Source organism: Artemia sp. Qi Xiang Cuo, chromosome 6 (genome assembly GCF_049724085.1).
Source record: "Artemia sp. Qi Xiang Cuo chromosome 6, ASM4972408v1, whole genome shotgun sequence".
Lineage (NCBI taxonomy): Eukaryota > Metazoa > Arthropoda > Branchiopoda > Anostraca > Artemiidae > Artemia > Artemia sp. Qi Xiang Cuo.
This window is the reverse complement of record NC_142799.1, coordinates 17,111,504-17,134,239: the sequence shown is the minus strand read 5'-3', so window position 1 is coordinate 17,134,239 and position 22,736 is coordinate 17,111,504. Positions and strand designations below refer to the sequence as shown.

The following is a 22,736-nucleotide window of genomic DNA, read 5'->3' as shown; positions in this document are numbered from 1 at the left end:
TTGCTTCAACTTAATCCTTGGCATTGACATTCTCATTTAATCAGAAAATTTAAACTTGCGGATCCTAATCTTGCAATCCTTAAATTAATTGCCAAGCATAACCGAAAATTGAATTCACAGAATGATTGGTACCATGTTTTAATTCAATAGTGCTCTAATTCAACAGTGTTCTGTTTTGTTGTTTGTCTGTGTCATTGATTTCCTGTTCGTTAGCTTTTGTTTTGTTTGTTTTTTTTCTTTTTCTTTTCTTTTCTCTTTACTCCATCTTGTCATGTTTTTTGATTGATGGGTTTTCAATAAATAATAATAATAATAATAATAATAATAATGGCTACGTGTGTGCCTAAGCGCAGTGAGGGGCTACTGCTTATGTAGGAATGTTTTATATGGATTTTTTTTTATTTTGATTTATATTTGATGTTAACTCGCCACTTTGAAGAAGGTTTAATAAGTATCTTTTGGTCAGTAATACAATTAGTAAAAATAACTTGTAGTTTTTGAGATTTAGAGATGGCCACATTTTTGCTAAAAATTACACATTTTTTAAGGCTTAGGGAACACATACATGGACCAAGAAGTTGGCAACCCTGTGTATATCCCACACGCGAAAAGTAGCCTCAAATTGAAACAGGAACGATAATAAAACAACACGAAGCAGCAGCTGTTCTTCTTCTCTTTGTCCAAATAATTAAGATAGCATTGGACGGCAAATTCGAATATTTTTTCGTCTTAAAAAATAATTTTTTCCGGCTTGCAGCATACTTACTTTTGGTAATAAAATTTTCAATTGATGACTACTTCAACTTCTTCAAAGAACAAAATGCTACCAGTAATGGACTAAAATTAACCAAGCTACATCTGCAACTATTAAATCAGCTGCTAATGTTATCGCTGTATGACTGCTTCTAATTTTACTGATCAAAATATTTTTTAAACATGTTTAATTATTAGAACATACGCAGAAGGCCTGCTCTGCATCTCCAATTGCGTACATCCGGGCTGCAGCGATAGCTATTAACCTAGTAAGAGACGATAACGTCACGTTGTAAAAAGTAAAATAGCCCATAACCCCTAAAAATATAGTCTCATCAAACTCAAAGTACACAATTAGAATCGCCTTGTCCAAAAACCCTATACAGGAAACTAATATCTCCTTAGCTTAAGCAACGAGTAAAAAAAATTGGCTTGAAAACCCAGAAAAGTGACCACAGCCACGATATTATTCATCGACGGCATACTTTTTCTATCTGTGTTTATTTTTCTTTGCAGCTAGCGGGGAAATGGAACATCACAAAGAGCTGTTCAATGGCTCATTTCAAAGGAGGTTGATGTATTTAAAAACCTTTCATAATTAACAACAATAATTTTTATAATGGGATAAAATTCTTAAGTTTTTTACAGCACTGTAGTAGAAAATGTTATTAACATCTTCTTGTTTACGAAGATAAAAATAGGATTTCATTTTTAACATTACTATTATAATAAAATTATATAAAGGATCGATATAGTTAACTATAAATGGAGATTTTGTAAGTTTCTTGGTTATCATGGCTAAGATAGCTGAAACCTAGGAGAGCTGAAACATGTTGGTAATTATATATAATTAGGGTTACAGCAGTAGCTAGCAACCTATTGAGAGACGATCACGTTCCCTACTAAGAAGTACAATCAAAGTTGAAGTGGTAGCTAGCATCAAGGTTGCAGCAGTAGCTAGAAACCTAGTAAGAGACGATCACGTCCCATGCTAAGAAATACAATCAGGGTTGCATCAGTAGATACCATCCGGACTGCAGCAGTAGCTAGCAACCTAGTAAGAGAGGATCACATCCTATAGTAAAAAAGGAAATAGCCCATAACTCCTAAAAATAGTGTCGGATCGAAATCAGGGTTGCAGCGGTAGCTATATATATAACATTGCTCAGAATAAGTTTAGTTAGCAGCCCGATTCTCTGAAGTTCATTTCTTACTACTATTTTCTTGTTCTTCAAGCAAATAGATTTTCCTCGTTATTCAAGCCAAGGGGCGGTAAGTTTCCTATATAGGGTTTTTGGACAAGATGGTTCTAATAGTGTACTTCTTGTTTTGATCTGACTCTATTTTTAGGGGCTATGGGCTATTGTATTTCTTAGTATTGGACTTGATAGTCTCTTACTAGGTTGGACGTTAGCGCTGCAACCCGGATACAAGTCAGTAAAAGCTGTATGCTTTATCTTGTTTTTAATTATATATAACCAGGGTTACATTGGTAGCTAGCATGTTTAGCAAACAAGTAAGGGACTATCACTTCTCATAGTAAAAAGAAACTAGTGTCAGACTCCTAAAAATAGTTTCAGATCGAAATGAGAGTCTTAGCGGTAGCTAGCAACCTAGTAAGAGACGATCAAGGCCCATACTAAGAAATAAATTTACCTGTAACACCTAACAATACTGTCAGATCAAAACAAAAAGTACACTATTAGAACCACCTTGTCCGAAACCCCTAAAAAGGACAAATCACTGCCCCTTGGCTTGAACAACAAGGAAAATATATAGGCTTGAAAAACAAGAAAAGTGGCTGAAACCCCAATAATCTACATCGGAGGCATCTTTTGTCCGTTTTGTTTTTCTCTACAGCTAGGGGGTCATTGGAAGATCATAAAGACCTTTTTAATGGTTCATTTTAAAGCAAATAGCTACATCTAGTGCCTTTTGCAACAAAAAATGTTTTTATAATAAAATCAATTTTTACGAACTATAGTAAAGAACTAACTCTAGCCTGATGTGTCTTATTTTGTTCCGTTTTTTTTTTGTCATTGGTAACGGGAAACTCTAAAACATAGAGAGAAATTTAAGGGCTCAAAAAATGAAATAGAAAATATAATGCAACTCTTGACAAAAAAAATTCCATATACACAAGATGATGTAATATGTGTATCTTTTCTAGAGCATGATGTCATATTTGATTGACTCCACTGATTAAATATTTAAGTGTGCATATTAGTAACTGTGACTTAATTGGCAGCGTTCCACTCTTTCCGTTCTTCTGCTTAAGAATTACCAGAAGGAATAATTAATTTCACATACACAATATCATAATTAATTTTGTGTATTGTATGATAATTTATTTAATAAATTCATCATTAAACTACAATCAATGCATAACTCATGTCGTGTGTTTCATAACCTAGAAAGGGAATTTGATTCTTTTGGCAGATCTCCAGTTCTAGTGATCAAAAAACAGAAATAATTAGATACTAGTAATTTAAGTGTTCCCAAGTATTCCCATGAAAACTTACTTCAACTAAAGTTTTCAGTAATGAAAACTTACTGAAAACTAAAATGCAGTTTTTGTAAAAAATGATTTCATATTAAAAACATTTTTCTTATAATTACAAAAAGCACTTGATGCAGCAATTTTCTTTAAAATGAGCTCTAAAACAGCCCCCTATGATGTTTTAGAACCCCGCTAGTTGTCGTGAAAAAAAAAGGAAAAAAAAAATATCTTCGATGCAGAGTATTATACTTGCAGCCACTTTCCTGGTTTTCAAAGCCAATGGATTTTTCTCGTTATTCAAGCCAGGGATCTCTGGGTCTCCTGTATAGGGGTTTTGGACAAGGCAATTCAAATAGTGTGTTTGTGTTTTGATCTGACTCTATTTTTAGGAGTTATAGGCTACTGTATTTTTTACTATGGGACGTGATCGTCTCTTACTAGGTTGCTAGCTACCGCTGCAACCTGGATGTACGCAATTGGAAAAGTGCTTGCAGCCATTCTCCTTATTTTTCAAGCCAATATATTTGACTCGTTGTTCAAGCCAAGGAGCTGTGAGTTTCCATTTTTTGGGTTTTGGACAAGGCAATTCTAATGGTGTATGTTGTGTTTTGATCCGACTCTATTTTTAGGATTTATGGGCTATATAAATTTTTACTATGGGACACGATCGTCTCTTACTAGGTTACTCGCTACCTCTGCAACCCGAATGTCGTAATATAAGTTTATTACATAATCATGCATAGGATAATTACGTTTTTGCCCAAAACTTTATTTAAGTTTAATTTTACAGTTACTATGGGCTAGAATTTGTTCTTTATAAAGGACTGCGGGAAAGAGAAAGCTCTTTACTATAGTATTAAACCAGTCTTTATGATGTTCCAGTGCCCCAGTGGCTGCACAGAAAGAAAAAAAGAAAAACAAGCCTTCAGTGAAAAATATCGTGGTTTCAGCCCCTTTGCTTGTTTTTCAAGCCAATGCATTTTCCTAGTTGTTCAAACCAAGGGACTATAAGTTTTCTATATAAAGGTTCTGAACTAAGTAGTTCTAATAGTGAACTTCTTGTTTTGATCCGACACTATTTTAGGGAGTTATGGGCTAATGTATTTTTCAATATGGGATATGATCGCCCCTTACTAGGTTGCAAGCTACTGCTGCAGCCCTGATTCACCACTTAGTAGATTAAAGCTACTGCTACAACCATGACTTTGAGCTCTAATATAGTAATTACTATGGGCCAGTGTTCGTTCTTTACTATAAACTACGTAGGGGTTTCGGACAAGGTGATCCTAATTGTATAGTTTTTGTTTCGATCTGACTCTATTTTTCGGAGTTATGGGCTATTTATTTCTTAGTAATGGACGTGATCGTCTCTTACTAGGTTGCTAGCTACCGCTGCAACCAAGATAAATCGATGAAAAGATGTATTTGATGAAAAAAATCGTGGGTGTAACCACTCTTTTTTCAAGCCAATGAATTTACCTTGTTGTTCCTGGGAATTATCCAAGGATCTCTAATTTTCCATTAGAAGGATTTCAGACAAGGCAGTTCTAGTAGCGCACTTCTTTTTTGATCTGACACTATGTTTAGGATTTACGGTCTATTGTATTTCCTAGCATGGGACGTGATCGTCTCTTACTACATTGCTAGCTACCGCTGCAATCCTGATATTCATCCCTGATGATAGCCATCTTGTGAAGGGTTTCAAAAAATAAGTTTATGTTTTTTTCTGCATAAACCCTTTATTTTTGTAGCTATCGATGACGCCTTGACTATCACAATCGAGTCTTCTTAACACTTCAACTGAATAATCACTTAGTTCTATGTACGAACCCTCGACTTCTAGAGTTTTAATATGATCATATAATCTTGAATTTTGATGCTGCCTTATATACATATTATCACGTCTTAGACACCACAAACTGAATGGTATATTTTTATAATAAGTTACCATAGTAGAGTGTAGAAAGGACCGTCCTTCTGCGCTGAAGGATTCGAGTTCAATAAACTTTGTGGTACCGATCAATCTTAATAATATTTAGCAGCAAAAATATATCTTTGGAACATTACACGTCCACCCACTTCAAGTAAAAAGCTCATGAAAGCACCGGCTGTTCTTTTTTTTGTTGTTTCAGATATTTCTCTAGTTTCAATTAAATAACTAATTCTCATTTGTGACACACTCTAATTCTAGTTTTCGCATGTATTCTAACCGGAATTGTCTTTGCTCTTCATTTTCCACTTTTACAAGTTTTGGTTTTAGCTGTCACTTATCTACTAGCCCCATTTTTCCTTGTTCTTCATTTTGGATTTTGATTATTTCAGACAAATTGTCAGTACCATTAGCTTTAGTTGCCTATATTGGTCTCGTCTCTTCTGATGGTCCAGGCTGTTTATCTTCACCCATTGTGAATTTAACTTGTTCAGGCTGTTCTCTTGGTCTTATCATGTTTGATAATTCGGGTGGTTCCTTAGAACTATCATTTGCAACAATTGCAAATTGTCGTTTTTTTTAGTCTTTCTAGAGGCATTGTATAACTGCTTACATTGAAAACTGTACGCTTACTGGTTTTTATTCTGTCGTATTTCTCACATATACTATCTTTATATGTGAGCAATAATTGTGAATATATTTATGTATGTATTTATTCTGTTTCTCGAAAACGGCTCCATATTTTTTCGGGAAAATTGGTATCTTGGAATATTCTTGTTTTAAAAAAATGATCTAGATAGGTCAGAAGTCTGAGAAAATCGTTAAGAGCCTTATTTTTGCAAATGACGTCATATACTATGTTATTACATCATATAAGCATTTCTTATGACATCATATTTGACATCATATAAGTATTTTCTTGTATGATGTTATGCGTAACATAAATAAGACAGGAGTTTCCAACGCAACAATTATTTAAATAATATAATGTCTGTTGAAAGGCCAAAAAAACGAAAATTTGAAGTTGCAGATAGTATAAATGATGATTCTTTGGAACCAAAAACTGAACTATCAAACGTGATAAGATGTGAAATTTGATAACCTGGACCATCAATTGCGACAACACCAATACGGACAGCTATTAAAAAGACCATTGCTAAATTGTCTGCAGTAATCAAAATCTAAAAAGGTGTAAAAAATTACGTTGAAGAGCAAAGACACGGGCGGTTCGAAGATATGCGAAAACGACAATTAGCGCATGTTAAAAACGAAAATGAAGGGCAAAGACACACGTGGTTAGAAGATATACGACACCGAACAAGTGGGGGATTCAAAAATGAATAGCGATGATAAATGGGTTTTGGATTTTGACAGGGACAAGGTCATCAATATCTACCGTACCTTTGAAAATCAAAAATATGGACTGGATAAATCGTGGGATGAAATAGAAGTTTTTGTCCCATCACATGAACAGTTAAAAGAAACAAAGGTTCGGCGATATGTCTTTCATAATGACAAAAGACAAGCCAAGGTGAAAGAAGAAGTTTTTCTCCCACCGTCTGAACAATTAAAAGAAACAAAGGCGGTCGTCAATGCCTTCCATACATTGTAAAATGAAAAACCTGGACTATATAAATCGTTTGGAAAAAAAAGAAGTTCCACCTGAACAACTACCTGAATTTTGTCCCACCACCTGAACAATTAAAACAAACATAGGATCGGCGATATGTCTTTCATTATGAAAAAAGACAAGCCGAGGCAAAATTTAAATGTCCATTAAAAAAACATGTAATTTTACAAAGGCACCACCTCTAATTTAAGGTCCATTTGGACATCATGACATGGAGAAAAGGCTCAAATTGTCTGCGTTAAGAACAAAAGCGACGGTGAGAATCTATATTTAAAAGTTTGCCGCGTGCCCCATACCTTTGTTAAAAAAAAGGTTCGACGATACCTATTTCATAATGACGAAAAATAAGCCGAGGTGTAACAAACCAAGCAAATTGAAAATGATAGCGATGATGATTGAGTTTTGGATTTTGACATGGATAAAGTCATCAACATCTACCATACTTCGGAAAATCAAAGATATGGACTGGATAAATCGTTGAAAGAAAAAGAAGTTTTTGTCGCACGACCTGACCAATCAAAAGAAATAAAAGGTTCGGTGATACGTCTTTTATAATAACAAAAAACAAGCCAAGGCAAAAGAAGAACTGTTTGTTCCACCACCTGAACAATTAAAAGAAACAAAGGTGGTCGTAGATGCCTTCCATACCTTTGATAATCAAAAACTTGGACTAGATAAATCATTGGAACAAAAGGAAGTTTTTGTCCTACCACCTGAACAATTGAAAGAAACAAAGGTTCGGCGATGTCTTTCATAATGACTAAAGACAAGCCGAGGCAAAAGTTAAAAGATCCAATGTAATTTTACATTTATATATATATATATATATATATATATATATATATATATATATATATATATATATATATATATATATATATATATATATATATATATATATATATATATATATATATATATATATATATATATATATATATATATATATATATATATATATATATATATATATATATATATATATATATATATATATATATATATATATATATATATATATATATATATATATATATATATATATATATATATATATATATATATATATATATAGATCGTTTTTAGATCGAATTAGATCGTTTTTGTGGCCAATTATGTCAATTTGCCAGTTTTAAGGGAAAAAAAAACCGTGTAGCCGATTTCAAGACCAAGCCCCATAATGGTTACGCGACAGGATTGTCTATATTGATTCTCATTGTCCCTTATCTTGTAACCGTAGACAATATGAGCCTATTCTGGATGTCATGGCGTCACTATAGATTTGATACAACCACCTTGTTAAAGATACAAATCCTTCCTTAAATTTTCGGCCTTTTTAGATGGTTTTAGTGGCCAGAAATGTCAATATCCCAGTTAAGAAGAAAAAACTATGTAGCCGGTTTCAAAACAATGTAGTCGATTTCAAAACCTCCAAATGAGTCAGCCTTGTTTGCTACTTTTTCCTCGGGAAAATGGAGGGCTCCCCAGGGAACACATAAAACCATGAATGGTCCCAATGACTTATAATAAATAGTTGCATTGCTTATGGCATCTTTGAAAGTTTGCACTTGGTTTTGCGTTAAAGTTTGTGATGGTGATGTTCTTGTGTTGGTGATGGTGTTGTTCTTCTAACGTAATATTTCTCTCTTCTTCATTTTTACTTTTGACTCGTTCTGGTTATGCTATCACTTGTCTACTAACAGCGCAATTCTTTGTTTTCACTCCATTTTTGAGACTTTCTGATACTATTTTTCTCGCGATTGCTTATAATTCTCACTATCGCTGATTTTTCAACCGCATATTTCCTTGTTGTCGCTTTGGCATATCATTTAACCACATATTTATTTGTTCTTCATTCTTGTTTTTGAGTGTAGTTTGAAGTGACGTGTTGTACCAATTTTTACTCCCAATTATTCAAGAACAATTTAAGGAAAGGTCTAACTACTAAATTTGAAATACCAAGGACAGTGAAACTAAAATTGTATTGTTCGATTCGGTTAATGGGAAAATTAAACAACCCTTTATATCTTTAAACTTAATCGCAATTGGGAATCCAATTTTTAATGGACAGGACCTCCGATAGTAGCAGACGCCAAATTAAAAAAAATAAAACGTGGTTGTAAAATCAGCAAAATATAAGCTAAAAACTTATGGCACCAAACAGCTTAAGAAGTTACAGCTTTTCTTTGAAGGTGTTGGTATCTTCGGTAATCCACAAATAGTTATTGTTGAATTTTTATGGATGAAGAATGTTGTTAAAGTAATTACTTTACTTACTTACTTGTACTTGTTGCGGGACCAGACGCGGACGCCTCACCTGGCATCTAGAAGACTACGTATGATTGACTCCCATTTGTCGCGATCTTGTGCCAGCTCTTCAGCAAACCGGAGCCAGCAGCTCTCCCATTTTCTGCCAAACTTTTGAAATCTGGCAATGGGGTCGGGGTCATTTTTGGCAGTTGTCCACCAATTCTTAAATTAACCGCCATATCGCCTTCACCAATCTTTCAACGGTGGTAGCTAGAAACAATTTCTTTATGATGCGGTCATCGGGTCTTCTAAGGATATGACCAAGCCAACAAATTCTTCTCTGCTTGACAACATGGCGGCGGGTTCGATGTTACAGCAGCGGTGGCGCACATCAACATTTGAGATTCTGTCGGATTATCGAATCCTCAGGATTTTTCGTAAACAGCGGTGGTTAAAGACTTCCAAATCATGGATATGAAGCGCCTTCAGTGGCCAATTTTTTACTGCATAGAAGAGAATAGATCTAACAGCCGATTTATAGAACAAAAATTTTTGTCTTCATGCTGATCTCCCGCCGAATCCACAAATGGCAGCGGAGTTGTGTGAAGGTGGCTTGGGCTTTGTTGATTCTGTTCTGTACGTCAAGGTCACAGCCTCCACGAAAGTCTATTATTGAGCCAAGATAGGTGAAGCTGCCGACTTTTTCCAATTCTTGTCCGTAAAGCACAAGCTGATAATCCGGCTCTATGTTTAGGTCCATGACTTTAATTTTGGCCGTGTTGATTTTCATACCCAGTAGCTGAGAGAAATAGGCTATTTCATTTAACATCAGTTGCTTGATCAGCAGCAAGAGCGTTGATGTTATCCGCGTAGTCCAGGTTGGACACGTTAATGCCCAATACCATAACAACACCATCAAAACTCGAGAGTGCACTCTCTAGAATCCAGTGTATACAGTAGTTAAACAAAACAGGGGAAAATATGCACCCCTGTTTTACAAGACTTTCAACATTGAAGGGCTCAGTTTCTTCTCCCGGCACTCTTACGATTTGCAATGCTCTCAGTAGGCCTTCAACAGCTCTATGAATTCAACTGGCATACCATCTTCCAACATGATTCACCAAAGGTTTTCACGAGTTACAGAGTTGAAAGCAGCCACAAAATCAAGGAACATGTTAATTATGGGGAGTTTGTAGCGTTCGCACTGTTGAGGAATAAGGCGAAGAGGGAAGACCTGGTCAGTGCACTCTCTCCCTCTTCGAAATCTGCATTGATTTTCACGTGTCCGCGCATCCCTTTCTTCCTCAAACCTTTTAAGCAAAATCATCACAAATACTTTGGTAGCCATATCCATAAGTGATATCCTTTCGGTAGTTGCGGCTGTCGCATTTGTCCCCCTTTTTAAATACTGGGACTATTATTGACACCTTTCAATCAGACGGGAAGGTCTTCTTCTCCCGTATCAGACTAAAAAGTGTTTCTAGTTACTCCGTTACAACGTATGTCGACGCCTTGTAAACCTCGGGAGGCAGACCATCTTCTCCAGGAGACTCATTGTTTTTTAGCCGTTAGATCGTGTTTAGCATCAGTGAAGCTGAAGGTGGTGCCATGTCGATTTCATATGGTGGTCTCTCAGCTGTTGGTGGTAGCATCAGCGTTGGATCTTGCCCATCTGTATTTGGATTAAGCAGGTCTTTAAAGTGATTCTTCCAGTGATCAAGTTTACCTTGTAGGTCAGGGATCACACTTCCTTGAGTGTCTTTTAAGGGACCAGCGGTAGGTGACTTTATTCTAGTTATTTCTTTGAGGATTCTATTCAGACTTCTCGTGTCATTATTTCTGGCTGCTTTTTTCACCTCTAAAGCAACCTCATCCGAAAATTGTTGGCGGTCTTGAAGTAAGCTTGTTTTAACCTGTTTAGGTAGCGACTTTTTTACTGCTATTGATGCGTTCGATGCCTGTCACCTAGCCTAGATTAGCTTTATAGCTTTCTCTGAGACATAATTCTTCCTTGTCTTTGCAGGGGCATAGCCGATAACTTCAGCGGCCACCTTTTCAGTGGTGTTCCGGAATTATTTCCATCGGGTGGTAAGGTCTTCATCACAGTTGGTTAGGCTTGCGAATTGGTTTTGTAACTTCAGGCAAAAGTCTTCTTTCACTGTTTGGATTTTCAGTTTCTCCACGTGTAACTTCCTTTTCGGGCGTTGTCTGTTCCTCGCACTCAACTTCAGGAGTATTTTAACACCTACAAGCGTAGGTGTTCTCTCTGTCTATACAAGAGTGAATTTCAAGCTATGATACAAATTCTAAAGCTAGTCTATAGTCCTAATACTATCAAGATGGCCTTACTTCGAACTTGCACATAAACTAATCATGACCGATTGTCCTTTTCAGAACCAAAACGAGAGCCAGTCATTGAACTGAGCCATTGTGCAGAAGTGATACCAAATTAGACGTAAAAAAAGTTAAATCCTAAAATGGATTGTTGCTTTATCTTAAAAGGAATTGATCCTAAAAGGGATTTATAATATTTTGATTCTATAGATAGTGACCTTAATTGGTTTGCTTTTAATGTACGAAAACTCCTATATTATTTTGTGTTTTCATTAAAGCGCTGGTTTCGCATATTCGTAAAAGCATAGGAGGATGTAATTAATTGGCCTACTTGTGGTACTATTACTAATATATGTTAGATAGGCTGTGAAGTAATAATTTTTGTTCGTTTTAAGTTTCAACTTCGCTCTTTACTTCCCTCGGAATAACTTTGTTATTAAAAATTAATTTTCTGGAAATGTTCAGGGGGGTATTAAACTAAATCGACATACCCTCTGTGTATTCGGGTAGCCAAAAGAAAGTACCACCAATATGTAGGAAGAGCTTAGAGTATTAAGTTGGCACTTTCAGGGTATTTTGAGGGGGATGTTGAACTAACCAAAAGGCCAAGAGTGTTCTATTGAAACTTTCAGGGCATGTTAAGGAATGTCGAACTAACAAAAGGGCAGTATTTGCATGCTACTACTACAACAATTGCCATTACTGCTACTGCTGTTGAACAACTGCTATTACTATTGTTGCTACAACTGCTACTACTATTACTGTTACTATGACTAAACCAAAAGAAACTAGGCGCATGCTAATACTACTTCTACTGCTGGTCTACTACTTCTACTAAAGGAAAGGGTATTAAAGTTATATTTTCAGGAAATGTTCAGGGAGATATTAAACTAAATTGACATACGCTCTGTGTATTGGGTTGCCAAAAGAAAGTACTACCAATATCTAGGAACAGCTTAGAGTATTAAGTTGGCACTTTCAGGATATTTTGAGGGGTATGTTGAACTAACCAAAGGGCCAAGAGTGTTCAATTGAAACTTTTAGGGCATGTTAAGGAATGTTGAACTAACAAAAAGGCACTATTTGCATACTACTACTACAACAATTGCCATTACTACTGCAACTGCTACTTCTATTATTGTTACTATGACTAAACCAAAAGCAACTATGTGCTTGATAATACTACTTCTACTGCTGGTCTACTACTTCTACTAAATGAAAGGGTATTAAAGTTAAACTTTCTGGAAATGTTCAGGGGGATATTAAACTAAATCGATACACGCTCTGTGTATTCGGGTTGCCAAAATAAAGTATAACCAATATCTAGGAATACCTTAGAGTAGTAAATTGGCACTTCCAGGGTACTTTGAGGGGGCTGTTGAACTAACCAAAAGGCTTAGATTATTAAGTTGAAACTTTTAGGGCATTTGAGGGATGTTCAGCTAACGAAAATCCACTATGCCCATTCTGCTACAACTGCTATTACTACTGCTAGGGCTACTACTACTACTGAGTTTAAGGGCTGTAAGATGAAACTTTCAGGAAATTTAAAGGGGAGTTGTTGAACTAAATCAAAACACACTATGTGCAAAACACACCATTTGCACTCACACAGTGTGAGTCGCTCTTTTGCCTTCAACAGCATCGATAAACGAAAGCGATAAACGATAAAACAAACTACCATATACTAAACAAACTAGTATATGAATAATGGGCGCTATAAACTGTGTCCAGCTAATTCCCTCCTCAGACAATCCTTCCTCCAACAAAAATCTCCAACTGTTGAAAAAAATCCCCCGTTGAAAATTTTCTCTGAAAAGCTCCTTCATCGTGGAAAATACTCCCCGTAAAATACCCCCCCCCCCCAACAGTTTTTATAAGGAAAATTTCCCCCTTGTGAAATTGATCAGCCAGAGAAAAAGTAAGAAAAATAAAAATAATAAAGACAAGGAGGGAATCAGGAAAATTCTATCAATATTCCAAAATACAGCTAGAGTACATGATTTTGAATATCCTATACGATTCATTTTTTAATTTTCTTACTTTTAATTCTTTTTTGTCGTTTTTTTAACGGGTCTAGGTGGTTATCATAGGAGGGTAAGATGGATAAACTAATAAATTGAATAGAAAAATAAAAGAAATGAATTAATTTACTTGCTCTTTTCAAATAATGAGTTATGTCAATCTGACTAGGGTCTAACTTGGTAGTTGAATCCATGGTATTGACTTAAATCCCCCCCCCCCAAAAAAATAAGTATCTCTCCTTAAAGGTACTTCAGATGTACTGATACGTGAATAGTGAGCACGTTCTCGATTGCACGAGGTTAAAAGGAATTATGTATTATTGGTCTCGGTACCAGACCAAGTCCAAGGGAAATTATTAATATTATCTTAAAAAAAGGCCCCTTAAATATAGTAATGGTCGGAAAATTCTCTTATGCACGCCTAGTAGACAATAGCCAGCACTATTTTGTGAACAGGGTTAGTAGAAAGAAGCGTTCAGATTTAAACAAAAGAGAATCGGAGAATTCCTGCAACAATGTTTTGAGAGGAAGTGCGAACAGATCAAACAGTAACTCCTGGTCTTGTTTTCTGGGGCTGGGCAAATTCCTATCTACTTTTTTTCCGAGTGGCGTACTGAAACATCCCGTAAAAACAATGATAAGAACTCCATTTTTTTTTAATTTTAACTGTTATACGGGATTCAAAGAAATTAGAATTATGTTTACGCATTCACTTTTTACCTTTTGTTTGTGAAGCAAATTTTGCTATATCTTATCTGACGGATATTATTTTACCCAAAAGTTGACATTTTATCTAAATAAGTGCAGATGCTTTTAGCATGGGAATGATATGCCAAATTTTCGTGGTCTATTAATTTCATAATTTATGTGATATATGCAAGCGGATTATTTAACATTTTCTAAAGTATCTCTCCACTTTCCTGTAATTTTTCCCATACATTTGTTCTCATATTTCTAATTTCTTGCGCTCATATGGAAAAGGTCAGATACATTAAACCAAAATATATTCAAAGAAGATACATTATACGTCATTTCACAGCATTCTCTTGGATAAATTCTATTTATGAAATGAAAAGAAATTGGTCACATTTTTTCGAGGTCTTTTATGTTTTATGATGTAAATTGACCCTTTAATAAATGATTTTCTTTGATCCTAGGCTATTTTTCTAAACTTTCATAAATTTATTTTCAAAACAGCATTTTACTATTAAGACTAATTCAGATAAAAGTTATCTTTCTTAATCAGCTACACATGAAAATTTTTTCTCACCAGTTTTTTAAAAGCCTTTGTTCAATTTTTGATTACTATGGGCCGTGGTTTATTCCTTTTCATCACAGTTGGTTAGGTCTTCATCACAGTTGGTTAGGCTTGCGAACTGGTTCTGTAACTTCAGGCAAAAGTCTTCTTTCACTGTTTGGATTTTCAGTTTCTCCACGTTTAACTTCCTGTTCGGGGGTTGTCTGTTCCTCGCACTCAACTTCAGGAGTATTTTAACACCTACAAGCGTAGGTGTTCTCTCTGTCTATACAAGAGTGAATTTCAAGCTATGATACAAATTCTAAAGCTAGTCTATAGTCCTAATACTATCAAGATGGCCTTACTTCGAACTTGCACATAAACTAATCATGACCGATTGTCCTTTTCAGAACCAAAACGAGAGCCAGTCATTGAACTGAGCCATTGTGCAGAAGTGATACCAAATTAGACGTAAAAAAAGTTAAATCCTAAAATGGATTGTTGCTTTATCTTAAAAGGAATTGATCCTAAAAGGGATTTATAATATTTTGATTCTATAGATAGTGACCTTAATTGGTTTGCTTATACTGTACCAAAACTCCTATATTATTTTGTGTTTTCAGTAAAGCGCTAGTTTTGTATATTCGTAAAAGCATAGGGGAATGTAATTAATTGGCCTGTTTGTGGTAATATTACTAATATATGTTAGATAATCTGTAAAGTAATAATTTTTGTTCGTTTTAAGTTTCAACTTCGCTCTTTACTTCCCTCGGAATAACTTTGTTATTAAAAATTAATTTTCTGGAAATGTTCAGGGGGGTATTAAACTAAATCGACATACCCTCTGTGTATTCGGGTAGCCAAAAGAAAGTACCACCAATATGTAGGAAGAGCTTAGAGTATTAAGTTGGCACTTTCAGGGTATTTTGAGGGGGATGTTGAACTAACCAAAAGGCCAAGAGTGTTCTATTGAAACTTTCAGGGCATGTTAAGGAATGTCGAACTAACAAAAGGGCAGTATTTGCATGCTACTACTACAACAATTGCCATTACTGCTACTGCTGTTGAACAACTGCTATTACTATTGTTGCTACAACTGCTACTACTATTACTGTTACTATGACTAAACCAAAAGAAACTAGGCGCATGCTAATACTACTTCTACTGCTGGTCTACTACTTCTACTAAAGGAAAGGGTATTAAAGTTATATTTTCAGGAAATGTTCAGGGAGATATTAAACTAAATTGACATACGCTCTGTGTATTGGGTTGCCAAAAGAAAGTACTACCAATATCTAGGAACAGCTTAGAGTATTAAGTTGGCACTTTCAGGATATTTTGAGGGGTATGTTGAACTAACCAAAGGGCCAAGAGTGTTCAATTGAAACTTTTAGGGCATGTTAAGGAATGTTGAACTAACAAAAAGGCACTATTTGCATACTACTACTACAACAATTGCCATTACTACTGCAACTGCTACTTCTATTATTGTTACTATGACTAAACCAAAAGCAACTATGTGCTTGATAATACTACTTCTACTGCTGGTCTACTACTTCTACTAAATGAAAGGGTATTAAAGTTAAACTTTCTGGAAATGTTCAGGGGGATATTAAACTAAATCGATACACGCTCTGTGTATTCGGGTTGCCAAAATAAAGTATAACCAATATCTAGGAATACCTTAGAGTAGTAAATTGGCACTTCCAGGGTACTTTGAGGGGGCTGTTGAACTAACCAAAAGGCTTAGATTATTAAGTTGAAACTTTTAGGGCATTTGAGGGATGTTCAGCTAACGAAAATCCACTATGCCCATTCTGCTACAACTGCTATTACTACTGCTAGGGCTACTACTACTACTGAGTTTAAGGGCTGTAAGATGAAACTTTCAGGAAATTTAAAGGGGGAGTTGTTGAACTAAATCAAAACACACTATGTGCAAAACACACCATTTGCACTCACACAGTGTGAGTCGCTCTTTTGCCTTCAACAGCATCGATAAACGAAAGCGATAAACGATAAAACAAACTACCATATACTAAACAAACTAGTATATGAATAATGGGCGCTATAAACTGTGTCCAGCTAATTCCCTCCTCAGACAATCCTTCCTCCAACAAAAATCTCCAACTGTTGAAAAAAATCCCCCGTTGAAAATTTTCTCTGAAAAGCTCCTTCATCGTGGAAAATACTCCCCGTAAAATACCCCCCCCCCCCAACAGTTTTTATAAGGAAAATTTCCCCCTTGTGAAATTGATCAGCCAGAGAAAAAGTAAGAAAAATAAAAATAATAAAGACAAGGAGGGAATCAGGAAAATTCTATCAATATTCCAAAATACAGCTAGAGTACATGATTTTGAATATCCTATACGATTCATTTTTTAATTTTCTTACTTTTAATTCTTTTTTGTCGTTTTTTTAACGGGTCTAGGTGGTTATCATAGGAGGGTAAGATGGATAAACTAATAAATTGAATAGAAAAATAAAAGAAATGAATTAATTTACTTGCTCTTTTCAAATAATGAGTTATGTCAATCTGACTAGGGTCTAACTTGGTAGTTGAATCCATGGTCTTGACTTAAATCCCCCCCCCAAAAAAATAAGTATCTCTCCTTAAAGGTACTTCAGATGTACTGATACGTGAATAGTGAGCACGTTCTCGATTGCACGAGGTTAAAAGGAATTATGTATTATTGGTCTCGGTACCAGACCAAGTCCAAGGGAAATTATTAATATTATCTTAAAAAAAGGCCCCTTAAATATAGTAATGGTCGGAAAATTCTCTTATGCACGCCTAGTAGACAATAGCCAGCACTATTTTGTGAACAGGGTTAGTAGAAAGAAGCGTTCAGATTTAAACAAAAGAGAATCGGAGAATTCCTGCAACAATGTTTTGAGAGGAAGTGCGAACAGATCAAACAGTAACTCCTGGTCTTGTTTTCTGGGGCTGGGCAAATTCCTATCTACTTTTTTTCCGAGTGGCGTACTGAAACATCCCGTAAAAACAATGATAAGAACTCCATTTTTTTTTAATTTTAACTGTTATACGGGATTCAAAGAAATTAGAATTATGTTTACGCATTCACTTTTTACCTTTTGTTTGTGAAGCAAATTTTGCTATATCTTATCTGACGGATATTATTTTACCCAAAAGTTGACATTTTATCTAAATAAGTGCAGATGCTTTTAGCATGGGAATGATATGCCAAATTTTCGTGGTCTATTAATTTCATAATTTATGTGATATATGCTAGCGGATTATTTAACATTTTCTAAAGTATCTCTCCACTTTCCTGTAATTTTTCCCATACATTTGTTCTCATATTTCTAATTTCTTGCGCTCATATGGAAAAGGTCAGATACATTAAACCAAAATATATTCAAAGAAGATACATTATACGTCATTTCACAGCATTCTCTTGGATAAATTCTATTTATGAAATGAAAAGAAATTGGTCACATTTTTTCGAGGTCTTTTATGTTTTATGATGTAAATTGACCCTTTAATAAATGATTTTCTTTGATCCTAGGCTATTTTTCTAAACTTTCATAAATTTATTTTCAAAACAGCATTTTACTATTAAGACTAATTCAGATAAAAGTTATCTTTCTTAATCAGCTACACATGAAAATTTTTTCTCACCAGTTTTTTAAAAGCCTTTGTTCAATTTTTGATTACTATGGGCCGTGGTTTATTCCTTTCTAGAATTACTAGAATTACTAGATTACTAGAACACTTAAACTTTCCCAAAGGCAATGTATACTTTTCTATTGCCTTCAAAAGGCAAATATTTGATGTTTTGTGGCATACAATAGCTTAAAATATCACTTTGTCAAGACGGGAAACTCAAAACCTCCTGTTTCGGGTGTTAGACCGTTGCACAATGTTTCTGAGTATAAAATAGCACAAAAAGCCAATTTATTGTGGTTAGTCAAGCTGATCCCTATAAATCCCCTGTTTTGAACTTCAGACCATGAAAAACCAATTAGGTATCATGGGCTTTGCAATTCCTGGTGTTTTGACCCTCTTTTGGTCAAATTTGATGTTTTGTGGCGCAGAGTGGCAGAAAAAAGATTCCACTGTGGCAAGATTTCCTTTGTAACAATTTTCTCAAACAGAGAAGACTGCAAATAATTTCTCAGACCACATTGCTTTTCTATTTACTAAAATTAAGCAAGAAAAACGGGTTTTAATTTTGATAAAGCAGTGAATAAATAAAACAAAATGAACACTTGATTAAACAAACACACTCTGAATATTTCGGCCCCACGTCCGGGAGCCTTTCTCAACGGAAAAAAGGGGAGGAAATGAAACAAAAATGTGCTTTTTTTAAACTTAACTTACATCGAAATACAACATAGTAAACACACGAAAAGAAAGAAAAAACAAAAGAAAAGAAATATAAATAAATAAGAAGTAGGAATCAAAACTCACATATTAAATAACAATTCCATGCACTGGCATATAAACTAAATCGAATGTCTATAATGATACACTCGTCTCCTCACAATGTATAAATGGAAATATATTAAATAACGCTTCCATGCACTGTCTTATAAACAAAATTGAATGTCTATAATGATACACTCGTCTCCTCACAGTATATAAATGGAAATATATTAAATAACACTTCCATGCCCTGGCGTTTGAACAAAATCGAATGTCTGTAATGATACACTAGTCTCCTCACAATGTATAAATTATTCGGAATATATAAATTATTCGGAATAAAATATTCGGAGTGTGTTTGTTTAATTAAGTGAATAATTTATTTATTCACTGCTTTATCAAAACTAAAACCCGTTTTTCTTGCTTAATTTTCCGTGAGAGAAGACTGCGTTGGCTTGCCGATGTCCTGAGATGACTTGAGATCGTCCTGAGATCGATCAAGTGATTCTAGCTGTTCCTTTGCCAGATTTTTAAAAATAAATCTTATCTTATCAAACTTAGGGGACTTGAGCTTTGTCGAGAATTTCTAAGATCTCTTCACTTTCATCATCACTAATTCTTCCTATTTTTATGCTTGAACATAATTTTTAAATTATATATTCCACTCATGAAAAAGCCTTCGACTTTTTATTTTTTAGAATCTAGTAAAACATAAACCAAAGGGAGTCTGGCTATTTTGTCTATAATTTTTTTGGAATCCTCAATATTAAGAATTTTTTTGCATTTGATGATAAATAAAAAGATGCAAATTTTACAAAAGAAAAATTCCAAAAAAAACTATTATATTGGAACACTCTTTACAAAACTATGATGCATGCATTCCTGGGTTAAATCATTTTAATCTAAACAAAATTTTACAAGGACTGTTGGGTTAAGCATATATTCAGGGGGATGACAGCGCCCATCTTACTGAAGACAATCTTTGTCTGTGTAGAGTATGTCTTTGTAGTACTCTTTGTATAATCTTTGGATGTCTCTGTCTGTACAATGGAATGATGTGTGTCGAGTGGTGTGTAGGGCGTGTAGCTCCTTTGTTTATAATATATATTACATACAGGAAAAAGTCTTTTGATTTTTTTTAGTTGGAGAAGTGAAGAACGAACAGCAGGGAATCAGGTAATGGAGTCATCCACATATGACATAATACCTCAGGGAAGGAACTTTTCAAAGGATATTTGAGTTATAATATCTTGTTAAAAGGTACAGGTGTTGCATCATCGTGCAATCGTGTATATGGTGATTCAGTTGTTTTGGAATTTCCATTTCATTTTAATATTTTGCTTACTATAAGCTAGAGTTCGTTCTTCACAAAAAAGCATGCTGACGTCATTATAAATAACGTCATCATATAGTTTTTAGTTTTAACGCCATTTGGAACCAACGATTATGACATCATTCATCATCTTGTATGCGAATATGCAGTTTTTTGCCAATAATTTTATTTTAAATATTGCCTTTTTTAATTACAAAAGGCACTAGATGTAGCAATTTTCTTGAAAATGAGCCATTAAACAGCTCTCTATGATGTTCCAGTGTTCCGCTAGCAGCGGAGGAAAAAAAATGTTTCTAATGCAAATATCTAATATCAATGTGTCTAATGCAAAAAAGAGATTTTCCTTATTTTCAGGTCAAGGGATTTTGCTTGTTGTTCAGGCCTAGGGATTAAGTCTCCTCTATAAGGTTTTCGGCCAAAGCAATTCCAATGCCGTACTTTTTGTTTCAATCATACACATTTTTAAGGGTTTTTCGGTTTTATTTTGGTTATTATGGGTCTTGTTTGTCCTTTATTAGGTTGCAGCTACTGCTGCAACCATGATTTACTTCTAAATATTTTGTTTGTTTCCGATAGGACATTAATCCTATCATGGACGCAACGGCATTTCAAAACTGAATGCGACAAATTCATATTGCTGCTAAAATCAGTTTTATAGTGGCATTAACGAACGACATGACGGTATTTCAGACAATGGTAGAACCGACTTTCAGACGAAAGCTAATATATGTACATCCAAAGTATCGATAGTTTCAAGACTATTTATCCAATTCCAAATATATAAAATTCACTAAGTTTAATGCTACCCGTTGAAAGCTACAAACCTGAGAAAAATTACCTAATTTTTGAAAAAAGGAAAAAAATCAAGTGATCTTGACGAAAATCACATAATTAATTTCAGCATTTCAGATAACGCTGCTGTCGGGATTTTCCAGCTTCTGTATAAAAAAAGTGGAACTAAGCGTTTTTCGCACATATATGTTTATTTTGACATCTGTGATCTGCAAAATCACAGATGTGAGTTTACACATTTTGTTTTCTGCACAAAGACTCTAAGCGGAGTCCGGTAAAGAAAATAAAGAAGTAAAGATTTAACAATAATATAATGAGCACAAGCACAAATATAATGCACAGCAAACAAGCTAAAAATTTAAAAATATAATATATATAATATATTATAATATATTTATATAATATATTTATAATATAATATAAAAATATAAATATAGCACAAGCAAACAAGCGCACTCGGAAGAAACTGATAACATTCCCATCTACTCGCAGAGACAAACAAATAATATAGTTTTGCCTCTATTAGGCTGTAATCGAACCTTCGGCTTTGATGCAAATCCTCAATTCCGGTGTCGACAGCACAAAAAATGCCAGGCACTTGATATTGTATACTGATATACGGGTTACATATCTACGGAACTTAACAAAGCAAGAACTTGCAAAAGTGGTGAAAACTGGACCAAACTCCCCACTAAAACTTTATTTTTGCAGCTTGTTCCTATTAATCTTCTTTCAATAACAACTTTATTCCTCCATTTTTATCCAGATTTTAAAGTCATTTTTAACAATATCTTGAATAGAGATTGGGTCCAACAGGGCTGAGGTAACAAGGTATGAGTTGAAAAAGGTTTGAGTTAAATGGATTTAGTTGAACGAAGTTGTGTTAAACGGGGGTACAATTACATGAACACCCAGAAAAGGACTAGAGAAGGACAACTAGAATTCCATAAGGCTTAGCAAGTTTTATTTATTTAATTTTATTGTCAGATGGAGACATGTTGTATTTTTATGTTGCCAGTAGTATCATTTTTTTTTCTTTTCTTTTTTTCTTATTTTGGTAATGACAACAGATACTTCTTTTAGTCAAGAGGCAGTTTCTACAGTCCATCATTCCAGTCATGGAAGAAGTTACATACGAGCAGAGCTCAACTCAAAGCGGTTAGCAACATATCTGCACTGCTTGCTGGTTTTGCAATGGTAAGCTGCTATAATATTGTATAAAAATTTTTTTGAAACTTATTTTTTAAAGTAAAATTAAAATCATCAAGTTAAGATGTTATTGGCCTTCAAAAAGTATGCAAAAAATTGGTTTACAAGCAATGGGAAACCTAAAGAGAAAAACTGATTGGTGCGACAGGAAAAGTGTTCAATCGATATGTTCAAGATTTTCCTTGTACCTGCAACATACACCTGTCTGCGCTTTCTATGGCTAAACAAGTTGGCAAAAAACAAAAAATGTCATCAGATACCTCTGACTTAGAAGCTACAGAATCATTTGCTTTGTACAAAGCATGACTCGTGTTGCAGAAAAACTGGTTGTTCTAATCAAGAACCGCCGAATCT

The 22,736-nt window shown here is 34.7% G+C and overlaps 1 protein-coding gene across 2 annotated transcripts in view; it reads left to right on the top strand.

Annotated features, from left to right (window-relative positions):
* LOC148950926 (calcium release-activated calcium channel protein 1-like) overlaps positions 1-22,736 on the top strand; it is a 154,610-nt gene that overhangs the window by 119,246 nt on the left and 12,628 nt on the right. For both annotated transcript variants that reach the window (XM_089090070.1, XM_089090069.1), the window contains exon 3: positions 22,257-22,370. In XM_089090070.1, the coding sequence (XP_088946196.1) occupies positions 22,257-22,370 (114 nt within the window). The remainder of the gene's footprint in view (positions 1-22,256; positions 22,371-22,736) is intronic.